The sequence below is a fragment of the Xenopus laevis genome, chromosome 4L (assembly GCF_017654675.1).
Source record: "Xenopus laevis strain J_2021 chromosome 4L, Xenopus_laevis_v10.1, whole genome shotgun sequence".
NCBI classification, from domain to species: Eukaryota; Metazoa; Chordata; class Amphibia; order Anura; family Pipidae; genus Xenopus; species Xenopus laevis.
Window position 1 is genome coordinate 40,314,391 of NC_054377.1, and position 27,152 is coordinate 40,341,542.

The 27,152-nt window shown below is 37.3% G+C and overlaps 1 protein-coding gene across 4 annotated transcripts in view; it reads right to left on the bottom strand.

Annotated features, from left to right (window-relative positions):
- Positions 1-1,998: 1,998 nt before the first annotated feature.
- The window catches only part of smpd3.L (sphingomyelin phosphodiesterase 3 L homeolog), a 123,882-nt gene continuing 98,728 nt past the window's right edge, over positions 1,999-27,152 (bottom strand). For 3 of the 4 annotated variants that reach the window (XM_041589429.1, XM_041589427.1, XM_041589428.1), the window contains 7 exons: positions 13,987-15,549; positions 10,848-10,923; positions 7,269-7,424; positions 6,826-6,915; positions 3,379-3,442; positions 2,919-3,081; positions 1,999-2,748 (listed from right to left, as the gene is read on the bottom strand). In XM_041589429.1, coding sequence (XP_041445363.1) covers positions 2,647-2,748; positions 2,919-3,081; positions 3,379-3,442; positions 6,826-6,915; positions 7,269-7,424; positions 10,848-10,923; positions 13,987-15,315 — 1,980 coding nt within the window. In that variant the 5' untranslated portion in view covers positions 15,316-15,549 and the 3' untranslated portion in view covers positions 1,999-2,646. 4 annotated transcript variants of the gene reach the window in all.

Genomic DNA, 27,152 nt, shown 5'->3' on the forward strand with positions numbered 1-27,152 from the left:
CTGAACCTAATGAAAACTGAACTGATTATTTTCCACCTAAATCTGGTCCTTCCCCACTTACTATTTCTCTTCTGATGGTATGCTTATTAATTCTGTCAACTCAACATGTTAGTTGTCTTTAATTCCTCCCTCTACTTCTCTGATCATATTAACAACACATTCAACACCTTTCTATACAATATTGCCCATCTAAGTTAATGTAAGCATTTTAATTACAAGTGTGATTTCCATGACTGCAAAGGACCTGCAGGAAGGCTGGACTGACGCTAGAGTGGTTTTGTGATGTTCCACATTGCAGCATTGCTTGCTCAAATCTAATAGTCAGAGGAGAAAGATTTAGCTGTGACCTCATCACAAATGTTAACATCTGATGTATGCAAAACAGCATCTAGACAAGCCAGAGGCCTTTTAAAAACATGCGATGTGGACCGATGAATGAAAACTGTAACTCTTTAGTCACCAGAGTTTGTTTGGATAAAAAAAGCAGATTGCAAACTATTAAACAGTGGGGTGGATTGATCAGTCAAGAAGCTAATGCTGAAAGGAGGATGCTTCTACAATAAGACAATGATTCTTAAGGTAGCTCAAAAACCACCATGAACTACAGTAGCAAGCTGAAGGTTTTGGAACGGCCCTCACAGTCCCCTGGACTTAAAAATCATTAAAAATCTGTGGGTAGATCTTAAACATGCAAGATAACCCTAGAAGATCTTAAAACTAAAAGAGATCTGTGCAAGGAAAAGTGGGAAAACTCCCCTACAACTAGATTTGAGACACATGGATAATAAAAAGGCATTTACAAGCTGTGTTGAAGGGGGTGTTACTGAATATGATTTACTAGGGTCTCCAAACTTTTGCACTTGCTGCAATAAATTTTCGCTGGTCCTACACTTAAGTTGGTGAAATAAACTGTAGCTTTTGCAGATATGTTGTTTTTAACACACAGATTTCTACAGTAGTTGTTTTCTGCCTTTCACACAAAATTAACTAAACATGGAATTTGACGATTTCAGTATAAAAACAAGGGTTCATTAGCAGAACCTAAGCAATTGTCAGTTTTTATGCACTTACCTTAAAAAAACTACATAACTGCTTTTAAGTCCTGAGTTATGCCAACCTTTTCTTCTGTTGTCTATATTTTAAGCATCTCAGGCATTTATTCCTCTTTTGACAAAAGAGTGTGCCACTTGCACTATATAAATATAGTGTTGTCAAGATGGATTTAACCAACTGCCATCTTGTCTTACACATAAAGACCCCTCTGAAATATTGTGTGGTCTGTTTATAGAAAGAAAGCCTGGAGTCCACACCAAACCCCTCTGTTATTCTTTAGTGAACAGTGTTTGAAGTCTGCCTTTCTTCAAAATCCATAATCTATACAATGAGGTAATGGATGTCACTTCAAGTCCTCTATGCCCCCATGCAGCACATTTCTTTAATAAAACTAGGGATGCAACGAATCCAGGATTCAGCCTTTTTCAGCAGGATTCGGATTCGGCCGAATCCATCTGCCCGGCTGAATCAAATCCTAATTTGCATATGCAAATTAGGTGGGGAGGTAAATCGCGTGACTTTTTCTAAAAAAAACAAGGAAGTAAAAATGTTTTCCCCTTCCCACCACTAATTTAGATATGCAAAGTAGGATTTGGTTCGGTATTCGGCCGAATCTTTCGCAAAGGATTCAGGGGTTCGGACACCTCTAAATAAAACAGATTATAAAGATGCTATTGGTATTGCTCTGTGGTACAAATTATATATTATTCCCTCCACTGATAGAATTTAAACTTTGTATTTAACCCTTTAAACACCACACACGCTTGCACAACCCCACAGATGTGGATATCAGAACAGCTACTCAGGTGGGTCAGAAAGTATTTAAAAAATTCTAATTCACCTTTGTTATTGACTGATGCATTTTAACTACTGTTCCAAACACAAACTAAATACCTTAAAAAATAGAACCTATTGTAGTAGAACATTCATAGAATTCCAAGCTGATGAAATCAGGGTGATATTTTATTGTGTAATCTCTATGACCATTAAAAATTAAAAAGACTAAAGAAATTTCTGCAAAGCGGATATAAAAGATTTAGCTGATCAATGAAACTGCATTTTACTTTCTTGCATTCCTGGTTAGATTTTTTCCCCTCCCCCATATATTGGTGTAATTAATATTTTTTGATTCTATTGATTATGATGAGCGGCATGCAATTATAGCACATGCTAGTGGAGTGATCCGGACCTACAACAAGAGCCCAAAAAGTAAAAAGTTAAAAGTCCTTTTTTTTTCTTTTTTTTTCTCTTAAGATATACAAAATTATGCAAAAAAAAGAAAGGAAAAAAAGAAAACAGAACGGCATCTCACGGTTACAAACTAAATTGTGCTATATAGTGGTATAAAAACATCTTGGTAAGAATGGCACTGGTTCTGTTTCATGTTTCTCCCTCTCTGTTCAATTGTGGAGAGGTCACAGCTTGCTGGGGGAGCTGCTCTGGTATCCATTTTCTTCAGCAGGTAAATCTGTCCCCATCGTGTAGTCAAAAAAGTGGAGACATACGTGGCTCCTTCAGGACACTCCAGACTTTGGAGCTCATAGTAAACATGGGCCATGTATGCTGTCTCATTAATTCTAGTTTAGTTAATGTTTAGGATTCTTCTTCCCCTGTGGAAACTGTCAGTCGAAAGGCTACCGGCACATGATCGGTTAGTCCAGCTAGCTGTGTTATAAAACTGTATTCTTCTACATCCTATAAAGACAAAGATATTTTGGCTTTAGGAACCAGAACAACATATTTATCAAGTCTGAATTTCAAAACAGTCTGAATCAGACACAAACACATAAAGGATTATGCAATGGCAATTTTGTTTTTACTTTAAAGACTTTTACCAAATGTTACATTGCTTATGTTTCTCTCACCACTTTCCACTCCATGTTGAGTCCCTCCTCAGTATATAACATATAATCCACCCTGCGTCCACTGCCTTTCAATGGAACCTTTCTCCCCTTCTGGTTGGGACAATGGTTCTTGCTGGTGGGATACACTATATATTCCTTCCTGCCTTCTTCATTCTCCAGGACTCTGCAAAAAATCATTGTAAAGTGTTTTTACCTTCAGTAGCACTTTGGCAGTTTGTATATGACATCTGTATTTTGCTTATCTCCAGATCCTTCCTTAACATAAATGAGTGTATACGTCTTTAATATTGATATAATCACCAATAACCTGTGTTCTAACAGAAGCTTCTTTTAAAGTTTCATTGCTTCATGATGACTTCATGGATATCACACACAACACTTACTTGGAAGGATATCGATATTTATCTGTCATGCAGTTTATGAGTGGAATCCAGTATATATCAGTATTTCCACCACTTACTTTTGCAGATTATCTGGGGTGCACACTTCCTCATCATACAGACCCTCGGGGTCCAAAAGTGTTCCTGGTGAAACAGACATAGACTTGTTTCAATGAATTGCTTCACAACAAATTGGTGCTGAAATGCATCACTATCATTAATTTCCTTGATTAAGGGGCAGATTTATTAAGGTTCAAATGGTAAATTCGAATTTTACATTTTTTTGTGTCAAAACTCACAAATTTAAAAGCACCAGTTCAAATGTAAAGTACAAGTGAGATTTATCACACCTCGGCCATGAAAACAGTTCTAATTTGAATATTCGCTACCTAAAACCTGCCAAATTCATTTCCAAGTCAATGGCAGAGGTCCATTGATCCATTTGAATATGTTAATTACCTTCCTGACATTCAAGTTTTTTCAGAGGAAAGCGCATTTCGAATTTGATTTGAATTTTCGGGTCTGGACTATTCGATCAAATATTAGACGTTTGAGTTTTTTCATAAATAACCTCCCATTCGCGTTGTGAATACATTTAAACCAAAAAACAAACAAAATTCAAATAAATTCAAAATTTGACCTTTGTTAAATAACTCCCTATTATTTCAGTTTTTTGTTTCATTTGTTATACAGCGCATCTTTTTTTGTTATATTGTATTTCGGTAATGACAAAAACAACTGAAAATGCATGAAAAATCCATACAAGGATCACAAGATAAGTGATACAAGCAATATAATAAAATGTACATTTTGGATCAGATTAAATCAGATTTCGAAAAGACAAAAAGTAATACTATAAAAGAATAGGATATTGTTAGACTTATGCCCAAGTTCTTAGTCCAGGGTTAACTTTATATTGCTATAATAGAACAGGCTAGTAAAAATTTGTAAGAATTCCATGGAACTATGGTGAATAGGGAATTGAGTCCAAATGAGTTCTATCATTTAGTGATATGTTGCTCATAATTTTTCATTTCCATTTTGTATAAATTTCATACGATTCTTCAAATTGTCAAATTTGAAAGCAATAGCTTTGTTGGTACATAGGACTTTTAACTCTGTGTTGACTTTGGTTTGCTGCTCCTAAAATTAATTTGATATAAATTAAGGAGTAGGAAATGTTTCAGAATTTTGGCTAAAGAGTAACATAGTAACATAGTAAGTTAGGTTGAAAAAAAGTTCAACCTTTGAACTCTATTTTAACCTGCATAACTGCTAGTTGATCCATAGGAAGGCAAAAAACCCCATCTGAAGCCTCTCCAATTTGCCTCAGAGGGGGAAAAAATTCCTTCCTGACTCCAAAATGGCAACTGAACTAGTCCCTGGATCAACTTGTACTATGAGCTATATTCTATAACCCTGTATTCCCTCACTTGCTAAAAAGCTGGGCTGGATAGTTTTGTGTCATCTGTAAAACACTGATACATTACTTACAATACCCTCCCATAAGTCATTAATGGACAAGTTAAACAAAAGTGGACCCAATACTGAGCCCTGAGGGACCCCACTAAGAACCTTACTCCAAGTAGAGAATGTACCATTAACAACCACCCTCTGTACCCTATACTGTAGCCAGTTTCCTATCCATGTGCAAATGATTTCATTAAGAACAGACCTTAGTGAGAAAGCAGTGGTTTGGCAAAATGCTTTGGCAAAATCCAAATAGGTCACATCTACTCCCCCAACCCCCCAAAGTCCAGCATTTTAATTATAACATAAAAAGCAATCAAATTTGTCTGATATGGTCTATCCTTCAAAAGGCCATGCCAATTGCTGATCATAATGCCATTCACTAGTACAAAAGTTTGAATTTGATCCCCTAACAAGCCTTCAAATAATTTGTCCACCATAGATGTCAAATTTACTGGCCTATAATTGCTAGGCTGAGATTGTAATCCCTTTTTAAATATTGGAATGACATCAGCTTTTCTCCAATCATAGGCACCATACCAGATGAAATTGAACCTGAGAAAATCAGAAATAGGGGCCAGTCTAAAACTGAACTAAGCTCTCTTAAAACCCGGGGGTGTATGCCATCAGGCCCAGGAGCCTTGTTTACATAAATTTTTATTAAAGCTTTATGAATCATATCCACTGACTAGATTGAGCTGAGCCATCAGTGCAGCTATGAAGTTGTCAGGAATCACAATGGAATCAAACCCTGGTCTTTGTATTTGGACAATCCTGCGTTATACTGGTGAGCCACTGGGGAATCTTAGTGCTTATACTGGACACTGCCCTGAACAGACTTACTATATTCTTGCAACACTCTTACCTTATCTTGCCTCATTAACAACATGTGTTGTCAGTCAAGCAATCAAGGCCCTTTATAAGCCTGTGCCATCAAACTTCCTGTTGCTTGATCATCTGAGCTCCTGAGCCCATTCTACCTGTGTTATGCTGATTCCTGACTCCTGTGTTCCCTGCCTTGCTCCGTGTCCACCTTCCTATGTTCCTCGCTCCTACCTTCCTGTTCTCACCTGGTACCCGACTCCTACTACTCTGGATTCCCTTGGTTCTGACCTCCGGCCTGTTTCACAACCTTGCTCGTCTGCTGCCTGCTATTTGACCTCAGCCTGCCTTTTGGACTTAGACTGCCTGCCGCCAGCCTTGACCATTTTGCCTATTTCTGGACTTGCCTCTCTCCATTGCCAGCCTCATTACAGGCCTGTATTTTTCAACTTCTGTGTGTTTGATTATTTTCTCATTTTGTTATTAAATATTTACTTTTTGCCTTACTATGGCTTCTGCTAATTGTCCATCCATTCAGGGGTATTACTCTGCAAATAGGCTCCAGCCCGGTGGTCACTCACCTGTCGCCAGACATGACAGAAGTGAGCCTGGGAACTCAGACTCCTCTATTGCATACACTGAAGAAAATAACTGATTTACCACATTTGCCTTTTCTGTATCTGTTACAACCATACTGGTACCATTTTTTCAAACCACACACTCAACCCGCATCTTTTTACTATTTATATAATTAAAATCTTTTTCAGGTTAGTCTTAGCCTCTGCCACTATGCACTCCTCATTTCCTTTCTTTGCCTTCTGGATAGCTGTTCTATCCGGCATAATTTCATCAGAATCATCAGAAATTCAATAGAGCACATTTTGGCATCATTGTATAGTTACAGCATAATGTAGAGTTCAGGTGGTTCTCTACTTCTTTCCAAAAATGTTTGATATGGGAAGTGCACTGTTGCAATTTGGACATTTGTTAAGGAAGTTTTTGTTCCTTTAAAACCTTTGTAAGCTAAACCTTTGTAAGCTAAATGAATAAATCTATAGGTTTGTTCCATCCACACTTCTGTATGGATACATTTGTCAAGATTATAGAATTTGAATAACTCTCTAGTTGGATTTGACAGTTTTGACAATAAAAATTGCAAATATTCGAATTCTAATTTTCAATTTGAACCTTGATAAATCTGCCCCGCAATGTCAAACCATTTTTTCATGATTTACCTATTGCCCAGGGCTTTTCTTCCCCTGGGCTCAGCCGGCACGGGTCCTTGTAATGTGTAAACAAAGAGTGTTGCTGCTCCAGTTTGTCCTCTGCATACACACAAATAAAAGAACAACCTTACACTGGGATCACAGTTACAGCACATAAACAAAATCTTATTTACTACTCACTAGGGCCTTCAAGTCTGTTATTCCATAAATACCCTGAATTCCAATATAATAGATCCTATACCTGTATATTGAATATTGCTACACACTGAAAATAACAGTTACATTAAATTAGAAATAATGTATAATCTATTTTGGACTACATTTACAAGTGTCCCACTTCATATTGTTTATTGGTTGGCCACTTTTTATGAAATCTTTTCAATCTGTACAGTTTTATGGACTCAACAATCCCCAGGTAAGCACATAACTGCACCTTTCTTACTGCCAAATACCTGATGAGCAGTTGTCAAAGTTAAGGTCCCCACAGATAACATCAAAAGCCACCAGCTCCTCCGGGTTTGCAGCGCTGGAGGAGGAGGTAGATTTGCGGAATTCAGACACCCACTCTTGAAGCATATCTAATTGCTCACATCGGGTCACTGCATCTCCTGTCAGAAAAAAATATACTTCAAATTACTCTTTTGTTACAAAAATGGATAGGCCTGATATTTTTGAGACAATGATTGAGCAGCTACATGAGGCATACTTTAAGATCCATCTTTAAAATAAAATTTAGGTCAAGCAATTGGTTTATTTAGAGCTGATAGGTATGATATATGAACACATTTTTTTAGGGGGTGTCCTTATGTCGCATCCAAACCATAAGAAATTGTTAGAATGCAAATACAAGTCTTCTCCTCTGAAAAGCCAAACAAAATTCCACAAGAACAGGGCAATGTATATTCAACATAACTTAACATAACATAGCAGTTTGGCTTAGGAAAATAATGGACTGATTTCAAACAAGGCTACAGGAAAAAATGCATATGACTGTTTTCCTGCTGTTTTTTTTTTTAGTATTTATGCTTTCTGGCTGCAGTGTAGAAATCCAAAATATTAGAGGCTGATAGGGGTGGTTTTGCACTTCCTGCCACCTGAGACGGCCTACCCAATAACAGTACCAATCCCTCAAGTTAGCTGGTACAGCCGAAACATTTATAAGGTACAAGGAGGCCAATAAATCATGCAAGGAAGCTATAAGGCAAGCTAAAATTGCTATAGAAAAGGATATTGCAGCTAGCAGTAAAAAAAATCCAAAATTATTTTTTAAATATGTTAATAGTAAAAAAATGAAGCAGGAAGGGGTGGGACCCTTACTATCAGAGGGGGGTCAGCTGGTTGATGAAAACAAAATAAAAGCGCAGATTCTGAACTCATATTTTTCATCTGTCTACACAAATGAGGAACCAGTAAGTGAAGGTTTCCTTCTTAACAGTCCCAATTCTAGTAATACAACTAATGATGCATGGTTCACACATGAAGAAATTCAAAAGAGACTAGAACATGTTAAGATTAACAAAGGTCCAGGGCCAGATGGTATTCATCCCAGGGTAATTAGCGATCTTAGCTCTGTGATTGCCAAACCTCTTTACTTAATTTTTCAGGATTCATTGAGATCTGGCATAGTGGCGAGAGACTGGCGAATTGCTGATGTGGTGCCTCTATTCAAAAAAAGATCCCGTTCTCAGCCTCAAAACTATAGGCCAGTTATTCTGACGTCAGTGGTAGGAAAGCTTTTCGAAGGGTTAATAAAGGATAAGATACTGGACTTCATAGCAAATCATAATACTATGAGTTTGTGCCAGCATGGTTTTATGCGTAATAGATCTTGCCAGACTAACTTAATTTCTTTTTATGAGAATGTAAGTAGAGACCTCGATTCTGGGATGGCAGTGGATGTGATTTACTTAGACTTTGCTAAAGCATTTGATACAGTGCCACACAAAAGGTTACTGGTTAAATTAAGGAATGTTGGCCTGGAACATAGTATTTGTACCTGGATAGAGAACTGGCTAAAAGATAGACTACAAAGAGTGGTGGTAAATGGAACATTTTCTAATTGGACCAGTGTTGTTAGTGGAGTACCACAGGGCTCTGTACTAGGTCCTTTGCTTTTCAACTTGTTTATTAATGACCTGGAGGTGGGCATTGAAAGTACTGTTTCTATTTTTGTAGATGATACTAAATTGTGCAGAACTATAGGTTCCATGCAGGATGCTGCCACTTTGCAGAGTGATTTGTCTTAACTGGAAAACTGGGCAGCAAACTGGAAAATGAGGTTCAATGTTGATAAATGCAAGGTTATGCACTTTGGCAAAAATAATATAAATGCAAGTTATACACTAAATGGCAGTGTGTTGGGAGTTTCCTTAAATGAGAAGGATCTAGGGGTCTTTGTAGATAACACGTTGTCTAATTCTGGGCAGTGTCATTCTGTGGCTACTAAAGCAAATAAAGTTCTGTCTTTCATAAAAAAGGGCATTAACTCAAGGGATGAAAACATAATTATGCCTCTTTATAGATCACTGGTAAGGCCTCATCTGGAGTACGCAGTTCAGTTTTGGACTCCAGTCCTTAAGAGGGATATAAATGAGCTGGAGAGAGTGCAGAGACGTGCAACTAAATTGGTTAGAGGGATGGAAGACTTAAATTATGAGGGTAGACTGTCAAGGTTGGGGTTGTTTTCTCTGGAAAAAAGGCGCTTGCGAGGGGACATGATTACACTTTACAAGTACATTAGAGGACATTATAGACAAATGGCAGGGGACCTTTTTACCCATAAAGTGGATCACCGTACCAGAGGCCACCCCTTTAGACTAGAAGAAAAGAACTTTCATTTGAAGCAACATAGGGGGTTCTTCACAGTCAGGACAGATGCACTGCCGGGTGATGTTGTGATGGCTGATTCAGTTAATGCCTTTAAGAATGGCTTGGATGATTTTTTGGACAGACATAATATCAAAGGCTATTCTGATACTAAGCTCTATAGTTAGTATAGGTATGGGTATATAGAATTTAATTAAAAGTAGGGATGGGTGTATGTATGGATGCTGGGTTTTCATTTGGAGGGGTTGAACTTGATGGACTTTGTCTTTTTTCAACCCAATTTAACTATGTAACTATGTAACATTATAGTGCAGAGAGCACAATTTCCTATTTAAACTTTTTTTATTTCTTCTCTTACACTTACTAGGGTCCTGGTGAATTAGTCTCATAGTTCCCACCTTATCTCATAGCAGGAGCAGCATTGGATGTTAAGTTATCAAATATAAGTTTGCAGCAGCCCTGTAATTCCATAGCAACCAACCAGCCATTATCTATTAGCGGACTACTTTGGGTAGAATTATGAAAGCACATTCCATTCGTTAAAATGGTAGTTCAACTTTCAAATTGTCGACAGTCATACTCTAAGATATAGAACACGAACAGCACCTTCTTGATATAATAAAAAGGCCTTTATTCAAACATGGCACAGACCAATCGTAGTAACGTTTCGAGCCGTCTCTGGCTCTTTATCAAGCTTGATAAAGAGCCAGAGACGGCTCGAAACGTTGCTACGATTGGTCTGTGCCATGTTTGAATAAAGGCCTTTTTATTATATCAAGAAGGTGCTGTTCGTGTTCTATATTGAAGTATCTATGGTGTGTGGTGGCCACCTCTGAACGTGCACCTGAAATAAGTGGAGGAGTTGTGTGCTGACACAGAATTACTTATTGAAGTCATACTCTAAGACAATTTGCAAAAATTTTAAAATCCACACTGGAAAGTTTTAGAACAAGAATTTAATAAATTAATAAAAAATAAAAGACAAACATACATTTCAAAATGGCATTATCTATATTATATTAAAAATTTAATTGCCCCTTTAGTATAAATAATATTGTGGGTATACGTTGCCTACAGGCACAATCAAATATTTACCTCTTGGCAGTGCAGAAATTGCATTACAAAGCACTGACCTTTCACAGTGTTCACAGATTACAGGAGGTTCACATACTAGTGCAGCAAACAAATGGAGTTACAACATTTACCTGCCAAAGCATGCAGGTGAGTGCAGGAGATGTATCCCACTATTCTTTGGTCCTGAGGAGTGGTTCCAACCTGCACCTAAAGAAGAAGAATAATATGTTTACAAGATTACATCTGAGAAACATCATTAAAATCCGATAATAATTTGCTGTGCTAACGAAAAGATGCAAATCAGGTTGTGCTATTGCAAAGCTTCATAGACCCATTGTAACTAGGAGTACAAGCCCAAACTGTATTAGAACAAGTGTGAACATTAAAATGAACATTGATATATTGTTTTCCAATCACCATGGATTGATTGATGCTGTTTTAGGTAACATATATTACAAAGAATTGTGCTTTTATAACTGACTGAAATGTGTTGCTCAAACTATACACTGTGGAGGATGTTGTTGCTGGTTATTGGAGCTTTATGGATAATGGATCAGATACCTTACTACACTATACCTAAATACCCAAAAATCTAAATTCCTTTATGGATGAAAAAGATTTGCACCCAACAGCTGTCATCTTATCAATGTGGAAACTACAGATTTTAATCTACACCAACCTCTACCTCAGTTGTTTTACATGAAAGATAAGGTCTATTGTTTTTCCTTTTAAGAAATGTTTTGTCATCCATTTTAATTTTTTATTTATCAATTTATCATCTGAATTGGACCACCTCCCAAAAAAACTTTCAAACTGTTCTCTTAAAGACAATTACAGTGTCCTAGAGATCCACAAAACCGTATGAATATAAAGAACAAAGTTACATAGTAGTTGAGGCTAGAAAAATACAATTCAGCCATTTGAAACAGTCATTTATTAGATATTTTGGTTGCTAAGGCTCAATTCCTTGGAAGAACTACAGTGTGCCAGCCCTACCACATTGTTACACTGCTAGGTAGACCTTTAGTAATCTTGCTAAATGCCAAAAATACTAAAAGGCTTCACTTTTTATTGAAAGGAAATACTTTTGAATAATTTAGTAGCTTTTAGCAGGGCCTGATTAATAATGTGGATGATGTATTGCTCTAATAGGCCCACACAACATTGGGGAAAATAAGAAAATGTTTTAGTTCTGTGCACTTTGTACCCCCATTTTCACGGCCATGTTTGCATTTCTTTTTTTAATCTGAATCTGGCACACATCCTAGCACTATAGCAGTATGGTATAACAGTTGGTTCTCCAACTGTTGCTGAATCTACTGAAGAACCAGAGGTTGGTTGTCCTTCAACAACAAAATATGTCTATTTCTGCCCTTCTTTGCATTTTACACTGAACAAGTTAGAAAGCCAAGTCACCAAGAAAAGAAAAGTGTTCAGTGTGCTGATCGCTATTCTGTGCCAAGGTACTCCCACTCAGATTACATGGAAACCAGAGGTCAATTATCAGGGGTAGGTATAACAGAAATTCACTAGGAGTTGCAAAGGAATTTCAGACTCCGCTAACCTACATTATTTCTAAGCACCACTTACCTATGGCAACCAATGGTGTAGCTACAGAGGAAGCAAGCCCATGAGGCCCTAATTAATGAGCAATTTTAACATATATTAGTAAAAAAGGACAACCTCTGGATATGTAGGGGCCCTAAAATTAATGTTCTGTGGGGCCCAGTAACATCTAGCTACATCACTGATGGCAACCATCCAAGTCACCAACCCAGCTAATATTACTTATTTTGTAATTTTGAAATTCTTATTTAAGGCTGCCCTAGACACCACCACCTCCTTACTTTCTGTCCAAGACAGGTTCATTTATACAGTATTTCTCTAGATTTTGAATGAATGTATTATAAAGAGGTTAAAAGAATATATCTGTGCCTCAAGCTGGCTTCCGTCATCGCTCTGCATGCCGTATGTAATCTACAACTCAATTACTCAATTCTCTTTTTATCAATTACATCACTCGTAAAAATCACCCTAGCATAAAATGGATCAGGCAGCAGGTATACCACATACAGAGCTCCCAGTAAGACACTCAGAATAAAGGAACTTGCTTCAATATATAGGGAAGGGTACATGGGGCTCTTATGACTTATTGGGTCAGCATATAAAGGAAAACAATTAGAGATGTTTGGGAGTGGGTTAGTATGGAAGAAAAACATTGTGGGGAAGTGAGTACAGAAAACCGTAAGAGCTTAAGGTGGACAGTAAATATGAGGAACCGTAGGAGAGCCTGAGGGGCCAGTATGTATGATAGAACAGTGACAGTGAAATTAGTGAGAATTTGTTGAGGGTCAGTTTTGTTAAAGTAAAGAGTATGAGTTCGGATTAGTTCTAAGATTATGTTAGTGAGTATGTGATTGTATGTATTAGAATTAGATAGGGAGTGGTGAGGGACAGGTAAGTAAACCGATGAGATCACTTATTCAGACACCCGTTATCCAGAAAGTGCTGATCTCTAGGAAGGCCATCTCCCATAGAGTCTATTTAAAGCATGTAATTCTAATTTTTGTAAATGATTCCTTTTTTCTCTACAATGATAAAAAAATCACTTTTACTTGATCCTAACCAAGCTACATGAATCCATATTGTCGACAAACAAATCCTATTGCTTTTATTAAATGTTAAAATGATTTTTAGTAGACTGGAGATCAGGATTGCAGAAATATCCCTTATCTGGAAAACCCCAGGTCCCTTGCATTCCTGATATTAGATCCTATACTTGGACAGAAGATGGTGCCTGGGAATTCCGATGCACTGCTCTGCATTTTTAGCTCAGGTTTTCAAACAGGAGTACTTTTTTACATAATATAATGTGCGTGAAGGGAGAGATGAGGAAGCTGATGAATAGAAAATGAGGACCTGATTGGTTTAATTGCCAAGACTAATCCCAAAAACAACAATTGTAAAAAGATGCTGATTGGAAGTGTCGGACCATGAAAAAAATTTAAATATTTTGGCTAACGGCTTTAGTGTGGGTAAAGACTACACTTTTCATATTCTTTTTTGTCATTTCAATTCCTAACTTTATTTTATTTAATATATATTGGTCAAACAGTGGTTCTAAATCTTACTCATCAAAAAAAACAATTATTTTGTTAGTTAACATATATAAATAATTTCCTCTGGTGTTATAATAATTAAAAAAAAGTGACAGCAACAGTTTCAACTTTGGTTGATTTGGTTACATTGGTAACCGTACTAAAAGCTTACCTTAATGAACAAAGCTCCTTTGGCTGCAAGTGCATCTATTCCTCTCCCATTGGGATAACAGTGATAGGTAGCATCTAGTATGGGGTAACGACTGGCAAACAGAAGCCCACTGTTAAGGAACTTAAAACCACAGCACCCATGGCAGCTATAAACCCCCACATCATACAGCACATATTCAAAATAGTAGTGCAACTGCTCTTTCAATTTTTCTGCAGCACGTTTGTCAAATACTTCCTGGAGGCACAAAAAGTCCAAGTTGGCTGGAAAAAAGGCAGAAATCTCATGGTCTAATATATCATCTGTGTGTTTCTTCTTCCGGGCAGTGGCCTTCTTGATTATAGATGTTTTATGTAAAAGCTTAGTGTTAATGCTGCTTTGGTCAGCAGCTCCATCTGCCATCCGGACCTTGACTAGTGACTCCCGGGAGGCTGTATAACTATCAAGACTTCCACCATCTGCATCCTTATTCTTATGGTTAGCTGTTGGACTCTTTTGAAAATCTGGCTCAATTTCTGCCAAGCATGCAACATTGACATGTCCACTAATGGCATCAGTCTCTGTGTCAGAGATGTGGCCACTGTCCTCTCCACTTATACGGATGATGCATGGACAGTCTTCTCCATCAGCCGTGTCTCCTCCATTTCTCCCATCTCTGTTCTCCTCACTGCTGTTTTCACCAGAATTTTCCCCTTTGTATTCCATAGAGGTTGTTCTTTTCATACCAACATTTACTGCTCGGTGAGATGTATCACCACCTTGGGGAGACACCAGACTGCTAAAACTGGCAGCACTTATAGAAGTGTTAGTAGGAGAGTCTATGTATATCTTAATTTGTGGTCTACTTGCCCCATTGCGTATTCTTCTCCCTATTTCTTTAGCCCGAGCTTGGGTATTAAAAAGGTTATTGAACCTTGCAATTGAGTCAGGCAAAAGGCAAACATTGGCAGTTCCAAAGCAGAAGCTTTTCCCACTGCTTGTTGCTCTCCATTCAGCCAGCAACTTGGCTTCTGTTGCACGAGCTTTCTCCTGTATATGGGAATAGACATAGGGTCTGCGTGCTGCCTGAATAGGAGACCACACCAGGAATCCTATAAAGGCAAATGGAAGTGATGAAACCAGCAGTGCTAAATAAATGGGTGTGGTTATGATAATGCAGAGGGCCTGGAAGTAACATGGATCATCTGACCGTTGTCGTTTCTCATATGTGGTTGGCAAGAATGAAGCCAGTAACCGATCTCCCAACCAATAGCAGGGGAAAATCAGGGCCCAGGACAGGGAGTGGAGGGATGAAAGGAAGCTGCTGGGAAAGGGGGTAGTGTATAAAACCATTTCAGCTCAGTTGTTTCCACTTTGATAAGGCCTCTGCATCATGTCACTCTTTCCAGACAGTAAAAATGAAATTACAGAGAAACTGAGTGTCGAAGTCAATGCAGCTTTGCTTGTAAATATCACCTTGACATGCAAAAGGAACAACAACTGTGGCCAGGGAAAGGACAAGTTTGCCACTGTATAAGCCTCATTGCTTTCCGAAGGTGTATTCGCTCAGTCTGTCCATGAAAGATCCTGCAAAAGACAAAATTAATATCAGGTAAGATTTGTGTTTACAGTGCTGTACCAGAACAACAGAAAAACAATGGTTGCACAGTTTTAAATAAAAATAGCCATTCATTGGGTGTAAGAGTAATTGTACCATGATAGCAAACATAATATATCAGGGTTTATTCATCAGTTGTTCACAAAGGAAAGTACCAAGTACATCAGTTAGCATCATTCTTTATGCTAAATATCATGTTAATTAAGCCAATAATCACTATTATCTCAACTGTTCCATTGGCACATTTGCTCAAATATCTTAGTTAATTTAATAGAATAAAAGGTTCATCTTGCAGAATATATTTGTCTGTAAAACATTTATCCTCTATTTTTAAAAGTGTGCTTCATTTTTTTATTGGATGGATTAAAGAGCAAGTAAAGGAAAATAATTGTTAGAAACATTAAAGCATAATTCCCCTAAACCTCATTTTTTGGCATCTAACCCCTTTAGGCAACTGTGCCAGAGAGCAGAAGGCAGAAGATCAGTTAGCTGTGTCAGAGGGTCAGCTGCGCAAAAGTTTGCGGGGCTAGGGGTGGCTTTGAGAGGGGCTTTCAGGGGAACTATTCTGAGTGCAGCAATTACTTGATACTGAAAAGTTCCTGTGATTTTTATAGGAATGTGTCAGTATCACTTTTATGCACCGATCCTAATACTTTTATATTTGACAGTGGCTTCCAGATGAAAAAAGATTGGGGACAAACCCCCCATATGTAATAAAAGGCACTAACTTTGCCCAGGAGCAGTAACCCATAGCAACCAAACAGATTTTGAACAGGAGACCAGTAAATTCTACCTGCTGATTGGTTGCTATTGGTTACTGCTCCTGTGCCTTTAATTAACCCTATTAATGTCTTGTTTGTCCCAACATGCCAAATACGTCTGACATTCTTTTAAATGTTCTTGATCTGCCCAAACTCAGGGCTATTGTGACATGATATACAGTATAAGCTGTGAATATCTGCCTTCTTTTGCCAAGGGCATCTCCGATGCTGGACCACTTCACTGAGGTGGTGTATTTTCCTTCCAAACATCAAAAGAAACAGGACACAACCAAGTGGAAGTGGAGGAGCTTTGGATGACTCGTGCCAATATGTGCTCTCCATTGTATTCATTTTGGACATTTGCTGGTGTCCTTATAACAGTTTCTCACATACAGTGCAAACACTAAAGAATTCTATTTAAGGTTAAGATCATTGTACCCCCTTTGCAAGCTTCTTGTCCAGGAGTTACCAGTATCAGGCTCTGGAGCCACTGGCACCTTCTGACTAATTTACAGAGCAGCAGCCACTGACGGAGGAGTGGGCGTGTTTGTGATGTCACACTCAGTCCTTCACCACAGACATCAGATCACCCTTATTGTTTGTTCTCTGTCCTGTTCCTTTCCCCCCTCCCTGCAGTTTTCGTTTTTCTCCTTCTCTGCCCCTCACTGCATTGTTCATTTCTCTTCCTCTCTGCCCTGTTCATTTAACCCCCTCTCTGCCCTGTTCGTTGTCCATCCTCCTCCCCCCTCCCTTCAATGCTTGTTCCTCTCCCTTGCCCTGCTATAATTGGGGAAAAAAGAAATCTAGTCTAGTATAATCTACTACTAATAGTATGGTATTCTTTTCTGTGGGCAATGTGTATCAGGAGTTAGCGTAAATACCATAGTCATTTTCTACACAGTAATATGTTGTATACAAAGAGCAATCAACATCTTTTGTGATTTCCTTGTAATAGGATACTACGACTTCGAATTTACTTCAAATTCGATTTGAAATAAAAATAGTTTGAAGATTCGACCATTCGATAATCGAAGTACTGTCTCTTTAAAAAAACTTCGACTTCAATACTTCGCCAAATGAAACCTGCCAATGTGCTATATTAGCTTATGGGGACCTTTTAGACAATTTTTCTAAGTCCTCACACATCGAAATAAAACCGTTCGATTGTACGCTAAAATCGTTCGAATCATTCGATTCGAAAGATTTTACTTTGATCGTTTGATGGCCAAATTCGGTGAAAAATACTTTGATATTCGATTTCAAAGTATTTCAATTCGATGGTCGAATTTCGAAGTATTTTTTTACTTCGAAATTCGACCCTTGATAAATCTGCCCCTTGGTCTTTTTCACAAAGAGGCAGAGGAGCAATGCTTTTTACAATGAATGACACTATTCCATTATACTTATTCATTACACTTAAGAACAAAATCAACAAATATTGCTTTGCTCACAAACAACAGAAAAACATCTAATTAAGCACAACTTAATTCTAGGAAAAATCATTGCACCTGAACATAGCTGATAAGCATTCAGTAAATGGAATCCTTTAGCTTTCTGGCCTCATGCCTTTTCTACCCTGCACATTCTGGCTTTCTCTTTCCAGACACTTTATTTATCATTCAAGAAAATGGGAGGGGGGGTGGTAAGCAAAATCCTACCTTATTAAACAACAACATCAAGGCAAGATCTGTCAACAAGTCATAACTATACATCTGATATTAAGTGATATAAATATAAAGCATTGGAGGGAATGGCCAATATTAAGCCTGAAACCAAGCTGATCAATTGACCAATTAGAAAGGGGACAATACAGCGTCATATACCTTTTATATAGTGTTAAATTAAGACAGGGGGACCAGATTTTCCAGTTGGTTTTGCTTTTGTTGTGGATAATGGTGTGGTTAGTTTCTTCAACTAAAGCGATCTACTTGTTGGTGGGGATCGATGCCTTTGCTGATTGATGACGATATAAGGTAACATTCTTATTTTTGGATTCATTTAAATGTAAGTTTAATTTAAATACTACGGTTCAGAACTCTGGAAGCAAGAGCATGCTAAATCTTAATATTGCCTTTGTTAAAGGAGAAGGAAAGGCTAAAATTAAGTAAGCTTTATCAGAAAGGTCTATATGGGCTTCTGTATAAGACTTCCTGTTTTCAGCATAAACCTCCAGGGCTAGGGCTTGAGCATGGTCAGTTTGCTCCTCTCTCCCTCTCCTCCGCCCTTTTCCCTGCTCCCTCTTCCCCTCCCTGTTATAATCTGAGCCCAGAGCTATGAGCAAGCAGGGAGAGACTCAGGCAGGAAGTGATGTCACACCAAGCTAATATGGCAGCTGCTATCCTAATTAAACAGAGAGAGCTTCTAGAGCGGTTTACTCATTCTGCAGAATAAATATAGTGTTTTAGCTTGCACTATTGTGGTTAATCTATTGGCAATAAACTGCTTCGGTAGCTTTCCTCCTTCTTTAAATCTCTTATTTTCTCATTAGAAATGGTGCACACCATAAAGAAAGGTATAGTATTCCCTTATCTATGCTGCTTATCTTTCTGCTCTGATGCTTAAGGACTTGAAACACTCATGCAATTCCAAGTGATTCCTAAAATTTAAATTCTATATAACTTCTATATAAATTTCTATATAAGATCATTTCAAAATAATAGACTGATTTATTTCAGCTTTTTTTTAACCAAATCTAATTCTGTGGGTCAAATGTTTACATACACCTTGCTAGTACTGTATTTACTGGCATTGTCTTTTAATTGCTTAACTTGATCAAAATGCTTAGGATAGCCTTCGACATTTTTTTCCAACAATAAATTGCTGGAATATTAGACCATTCCTCCTAACAAGAATGTTACTCCCTGTTTTCTTTAAGAGAGTAGTTCACATTTAAGTTAATTTTTAGTATGTTTATTATGTTAGTAGTATGTTATAAATGTCCCATTTTTAGCAACTTTTCCACAGATCTTTATTTTTATCTTTTATAGTTTTTGAATTATTTGCCTTTTCTCTCATTGACCCTTTCAACCAAAAACCCATTGCTTCATGAGTCTACAATTTTATTGTTATTGGAAATTTGTATTACTATTTATTATTTTTATATTCAGGTCCTCCCCTTTTCATTTTCCAGTCTCTTGTTCAATTCAGTACCTGGTTGCTAGGTTAAATTGACCCTTAACAACCAGATAGTCGCTGAAATTCCAAATAAGAGAGCAGATGAACAGAAAGCTGAATAATTAAAAAAACATAAAAAATTCATGCATCATAAAAGTTATTTTAAATTTGAACAACTCCTATTATAATTAAAATAATAAAGATTTGATATGCTAGGTATATACCATGTGGTGGATCACTTATCTTAAGGCCTTATGATTACTGATGCTCATTTCCATGAATTACAAATCCATTTTGGATCTGCTTATGATATAAGCACTGTATCATAACTGCTGTATACACTTAGCTCAGATCATCCTTAAACTGGGCCTTCCAAACCTACAGACTAGTGCAGAGAGTGATGCAGAGTAGTCATTTGCAATGGTAAAAGGCCTCATAAGGAAATTATAAAACCAGAGTGTCCGTACTGTTGCATATATAGTAAGTTAGGTTGACAAAAGACACACATCCATCAAGTTCAACCTTTGAAGCCTCTCAAATTTGCCTCAGAGGGGGGGAAATTCCTACCTGACTCCAAAATGGCAATCGGACTAGTCCCTGGATCAACTTGTACTATGAGCTATCTTCTATAACCCTGTATTCCCCCACTTGCCAAAAAGCCATCCAACCCCTTCTTAAATCTATCTAATGTTTCAGCCAGTACAAGTGATTCAGGAAGAGAATTCCACATCTTCACAGCTCTCACTGTAAAAAAACCCTTTCCGAATATTTAGGTGGAACCTCTTTTCTCCTAAACAGAATGGCTGACCTTGTGTCAGCTGGAAATACCTACTGGTAAATAAAGCATTAGAGAGATCATTATATATATATATATATATATATATATATATATATATATATATATATATATATATATATATATATATAATATATATTTATACATAGTTATCACATCATCCCTTAAACACCTCTTCTCCAGCGTGAACATGCCCAATTTGGCCAGTCTTTCTTAATAGCTAAGATCTTCCATAGCTTTTACCAGCTTAGTTGCCCTTCTCTGTACCCTCTCTAATAAAATAATGTCCTGTTTAAATGATGGAGACCAAAACTGTACGGCATATTCTAGATGGGGCCTTACCAGTGCTCTATAAGGACTCCAAGGTCCGTTTCCCTAATGGATTTGCCTAGTGTAGTCCCATTAAGGGTATAAGTGGCTTGGATAATTTTACATCCCAGGTGCATGACTTAACATTTATCAACATGGAATCTCATTTGCCACTTAGCTGCCCAGATTGCCAGTTTGTCAAGATCCTGTTGCAACAAGTTAAATAAAAGTGGACCCAATACCGAGCCCTGAGGGACCCCAATAATAACCTTACTCCAAGAAGAGAATGTACCCACAGACCTTAATTTAGAAAGCAGTGGTTTGTGGTGCACGCTATCAAACTCTTTCGCAAAATCCAAATAGATCACATCTACTGCCCCCCCACTGTCCAGCATTTTACTTACCTCATCATAAAAAGCAATCAAATTAGTCTGACATGACCTATCCTTCATAAAGCCATGCTGATTGCTGCTCATAATGTCATTCACTAGGACAAATTTTGAATATGATCCCTTAACAAGCCTTCAAATAATTTACTGGCCTATAATTGCCAGGCTGAGATCGTAATCCCTTTTTAAATATTGGAATGACATCAGCTTTTCTCCAATCCATAGCTACCATACCAGATGAAAGTGAATCTGAGAAAATCATAAATAGGAGCTGGTCTAAAACTGAACTAAGCTCTCTTAGAACCCAGGGGTGTATACCATCAGGTCCTGGAGCCTTGTTTACATAAATTTTTATTAAAGCTTTATGGATCATATCCTGAGTCAGCCACTGACTAGATTGAGCTGAGCCATCAGTGCAGCTATGAAGTGAGCTTGGAAACTCAGACTCCTCTATTGTATACATTGAAGAAAAGAACTGATTTACCACATTTGCCTTTTCTGTATCTGCTACATATATATTCATTAAATGCAGCTTCTGTCCCAGCAGACTTGTAGTTTTTAAATGCCTTTCTCTTCTTTAATTCTATATTAAGCAACATAGGGTGATTCTTAGAGCTTCTACATTTACTCCTTAATGGAATAAATTGAGTACTGTAATGATTTAATATCATTTTAAATTACATCAATTTCTGTTCTGTGTTTTTAGCGGAAAACTTAATGCCCCCAATCAATGCTCTGAAGTACAGTCCTCAAGGCACTAAAATGAGCTTTTCTGAAATTCATGGTTTTTGTTGCCCCAGTGTATATTTGTTTTTTTGCACCAGACATTAAATGATATAACATTTTGCATGTTTTAAAGAAAAACTAATATCTGTGCTTATTTCCTTTAAGTTTATTAGATTTCATGAAGACATTCATGGAAAAGCCACAAAAGTTAGTAATCACAGTAACCAAGCATTACACAAAGTTATCTATAATTTTGCCATAAAAGTATGAACAGATGCTTTTACATTGCCCATCTGATCCCCCATGTTCCTCTATGAGGGGGCTGCAATATTTGAGCTTCAGCAGTCTGTTAGCATAAGAAACTCTAACTGACATGTTGAGAAGGGGCAGTCAGGTTGGCAAAACAGTCAGGATTAGGAATTTCAAGTAACAATTACTTATAAAATCAACATGAGCTATAGGTAACTTTTAATGTACATTAATATTTTGAATAATAATCTTTTAGTGTCAGTATCAATTTAAGCAAATGCTGCTTTTAATAGCAATTGTTTTAATAAATAACTTTAAAAGCATTGAAAACTTTTAAAAAGTATATAATAAAAAGTTGCTTAGAATTATTTTTTCTTTTATTAGGCTTTTTTTTATTTTGGGATTGACTTGCCCTTTAACATTTCTGACAAGTCCAGTTAGGTTGGTTTACACTCAATTTGACTCCTCTTTTCAAGGCAAAGTGGTTTGTAGATTTTCTTATAGCACACATGTATAATAAAAGGCAATGTTTAAACCCCCCCCCCCATTCCAGTCTCTCTTTCTTTTTACTGCATTTTTAAATCCTTAATTCATATGTTCATTTCACAACAGCTATGTCTAATATGCAATTCATATAATGGTCTTATCTTTCCAAACAACACTTTTACTTGAGTTTCATTATTAAAAGAAATTATTTAACCTTCCAAAGACAGATTTATCACTTTATATAGACTACAAAGTCCAATTCAGCTCTGAATTCCTAGAAATATAATTCACAAATACATACACACAAAACACATCTGTGGAACAAAATGTTACTCAGTACTATGAAAATCTATAACATTCATTTTTATCCTTCAGAGGAACGTATATTTCTTCAGGCTGAACATATTCAGTACAACTCTCAGGACATTTCCCATGAAAGGCACTCAATGAATAGCACTGTCCATGTATATTACTTACAAACACGTGAACATTTAACTCCAAGTGCATTTACAGTTAAATGAGTGTGGGCTCTTTGCTGTTGGTCATTTGTCTGTGTATTTCATTCATTGCACCTAAAATTGCTGTGATTTTACTGCTTTTAGGAGCTAAAATTCTAGAAAATGGGGACTCCCTTTTCTTTAGTTATTTATGTGAATTATAAGACTTTTACATAGATTTCAATACATTGTGAGTTTTGTCGTGGTTTTAAAAAACCTCTAAAATACAACCTTTAATAAATAAGCCTAGAGGCTTATTTATTAAAGGTTGTATTTTAGAGGTTTTTTAAATAGTTTTTAAATAGTGTTAAAAAATCTGCTCTATTATTAACTCACCCAATATATTGCAAAAACCTCTACAACCACTAAAATTCAAAGTTTAATAACTAGGTCTCTAAAACTTGTAAAAAAAATCTGCTCTATTATTAACTCACACAATATATTTTAATGTGTTTTAAATGTACTACATACCATATGGCACTGCAGAAGTTTCTTACAGGAACTTGTACGTAGTTTGAAAATGTATCTGCTCTTGGTTCCCCTGAGTTAAATACATTTATAGTTGCTAACAGGTTGCCTAAAGGGTGAATTTTTTGTCTACTCTATGTTAGCATGAGCCACAAATACTGTGTGAGTCATGGAGTTTGGGTTTAACATGATTCCTGAGTTGCAGATTAAGCACAGATTCAGTCACACTTAAAGAGGTTGTTCACCTTCAAACACCTAGCTGTTTTCAGATAGTTCACCCAAAATAACGACTTTTTCCAATTACTTTCTATTTTCTATGTGTGACCGTTTTTCTAATATTCAAGTGTAAAATGTCATGTTCACCTTGTAAAGCAGCTCCGGGAGGGGGGTCGCTGACCCTGTAAATGGTTCTAAATTGATACATTTAGTTGATACATTTCTTATCTTTGTCCCTGCTGAGCAGAATCCATGGGTTTCATTAGAGGCAGCTGTTAGATTTGGTACAATAGTTGCTAATACTCCAGAGATGCTGCTGAGAAATGTATCAACTAAATTTTGCAAATTATAACAGTTTAGAGTCTGCGCCTGAATTACTGAGCTCCCAGAGATGCTTTTGAAGGTGAAAAATTAAACTTTACACTTCAATATTAGAAAAACAGTCACACATAGAAAATAGAAAATAATTGGTAAAAGTCTTTATTTCTGGTGAACTATCTGAAACCACTGAACTAAAAAAAGGGTTGGAAGGTGAACAACCCCTTTAATCAGCGAACTGCCTCTTTGAAATCTTTAAATAAGTGCCATTACTGGCGATGAAACGTTTTTGGAAAATTTGTCACCCACAATCGTGCATTTCTATTGCAGGTGACAAATCTCCCCATCAGCCATTACCCAATGGATTCATTCTCCTCCTCTAACCCACTCTGCCCCTTCCCTCAGGAATTTGCTTTGGCTGTTGGCTACTGACCATGCTCAGTTCTTCTTAACTAAGGTTATTAAACCTGCCCTCCAGTCTAACAGCCATTGAAGAAATGTCACTTCTGGTTCCCATAGAAACTCTGCTCTTGCTGTCTGCTCTGATTTTTCTCCAAAACTCCTCTTTTGAGCTCAGCTTAACTATTACAGTGCTCAATCCAAGCAGTTCTGGCTGTGTAAGCCTGCATTCTTAAATGCATGAACTTTACTGTGCACATTTGCAGTTTACAAATGTAGATGTCACTGATTGGATTTAGATTTTGGAATTGTTTAGGAGGACATCACAAATTTGTCTACAAACATTCATGCCTAATTGGTGGGGATATTTAAATCTTAAATGAAACAGCAGTTTTAGCTATTCAGAATAGTGGCACCTATTACATAGTGCTGGAGCGGGGGGATTATGTGTACAGAAGTACGCATCCCTGGTGCTCTTTAGGTTGCATGCCGCCCCTAAAAACTTGCCACCCTAGGCACAGGCCTTTGTAGCCTTTCCACAAATCCGTGCCTGTTTACTATATCAATCACTCAGACATGAACATATTCAAAGACAGCACATACAGACAGTCATTTGAAAAAGTTTGGGAACCCCTCTTAATTCTTTGGAGTTTTGTTTATCATTGGCTGAGCATTCAAAGTAGCAACTTCCTTTTAATATATAACATGCCTTATGCAAACAGTAGTATTTTAGCAGTGACATAAAGTTTATTGAATTAACAGAAAATATGCAATATGCATCATAACAGAATTAGACAGGTGCATAAATGTGGGCACCCCAATAGAGATATTACATCAATACTTAGTTGAGCCTCCTTTTGCAAATGTAACAGCCTCTAGAAGCCTCCTATAGCCTTTGATGAGTGTCTGGATTTAGGATGGAGGTATTTTTGACCATTCGTCCATACAAAATCTTTCTCCTCTTCAGTTAAATTTGATTGCTGCCGAGCCTGCTTCAAATAATTCCATAGATTTTCGATGATATTCAAGTTGGGGGACTGTGATGCCCATTCCAGAATATTGTACTTCTCCCTCTGCATAAATGCTTTTGTAGATTTTGAAGTGTGTTTGTATTGTTGGTATATCCAACCCCTGCGTGACTTCAACTTTGTGACTGATGCTTGAACATTATCCTGAAGAATTTGTTGATATTGAGTTGAATTCATCCGACCCTCGACTTTAACAAGGGCCCCAGTCCCTGAACTAGCCCCACAGCCCCACAGCATGTTGAAACCTCCACCAAATTTGACAGTAGGTAGCAGGTGTTTTTCTTGGAATGCGGTGTTCTTCTTCCGCCGTGCATTTGCGGAACAAGTGTTTTTTGTTATGACCAATAACAACATTTTTATCTCATCAGGCCAAAGCACTTTGTTCCAAAATAACTGTGGCTTGTCTAAATGAGCTTTTTCATACAAAAAGAGACTCTGTTTGGGGCGTGAGTGCAGAAAGGGCTTCTTTGTCATCACGCTGCCATACAGATGTTCTTGGTGCAAATTGCGCTGAATTGTAGAACGATGTACATATACACCATCTGTAGCAAGATGTTCTTGCAGGTCTTTGGAGGTGATCTTTGGGTTGTCTGTAACCATTCTCACAATCCTTTGCATATGCCGCTCCTGTATTTTTCTTGGCCTACCAGACCTGGGTGTTACAGCAACTGTGCCTGTGGCCTTCCATTTCCTGATTACATTCCTTACAGTTTAAACCTCTGAGATAGCTTTTTGTAGCCTTCCCCTATACCATGACACTGAACAATCTTTGTTTTCAGATCTTTTGAGAGTTGCTTTGAGGATACCATGCTTCAGAGGAGAGTCAAACAGAAGCACAACTTGCAATTGGCCACCTTAAATACCTCATGATTGGACACACCTGCCTATGAAGTTCAAGGCTTAAGGAGCTTGGCTTGAGCAGTTACATGCATTCAAATTAGAAAATATACAAGGGTACCCAAATTTTCGCACAGTAATTTTTTCACATTTGATTTAATTTCATACTAAAAAAACTATTTATTTTGTGTGCACATTTTAAAATTGTGTGCGCATTTTTCAAAACTGTGTGCAAAGGATGGAATATAAGCAAAATTTTCTGTTTTCACCCAAATTTTTTGTGGCCTCAAAACTTGTGTGAGCACACAGCTTAGAGGCAACACTGATATATATATAATACACAAGAGCCACAAATATACTGTAAATTATATCTTTATAAATGGTGCTTAGTGATGTTATTGGTTATAATCGGAGCTTGTGTGTTATAATAAATAAAGTACCCCATGTTGCAAAATGTGAGGATATTAGAAGTCCATGACCTGCCTTCGGCCTTGTGTTTTTATTGGGCCATGGAACTCCTTGGTAACCTATAATATCCTTATATTTTACAAAAGGGTGCTTTATTCACTATATATTCATAAAAATGCAATTTCAATAAAAGCGATTTTTAAATGTAATTGCAGTTGAAAGCAGTATTTGTTTCCTGTTTCTGTTGGCCGGGTCTGATTCTGACTTTTAGCAATTTGCATAAAAATGTGAGGAACTAAAGCCTTTTTTTAACACAATCACTTCATTTCAGGGGCTCAAAAGCAATTGGACAATTGACTCAAAGGCTATTTCATGGGCAGGTGTGGGCAATTCCTTTGTTATGTCATTATCAATGAAGCAGATAAAAGCGCTGGAGTTGATCTGAGGGGGGGGTGCTTGTATGTGAAAGATTTTGCTGTCAAAGGACAACATGTGGTCAAAGGAGCTCTCCATGCAGGTGAAACAAGCCATCCTTAAGTGGCAAAACCAGAAAAAAACATCCAAAAATTTG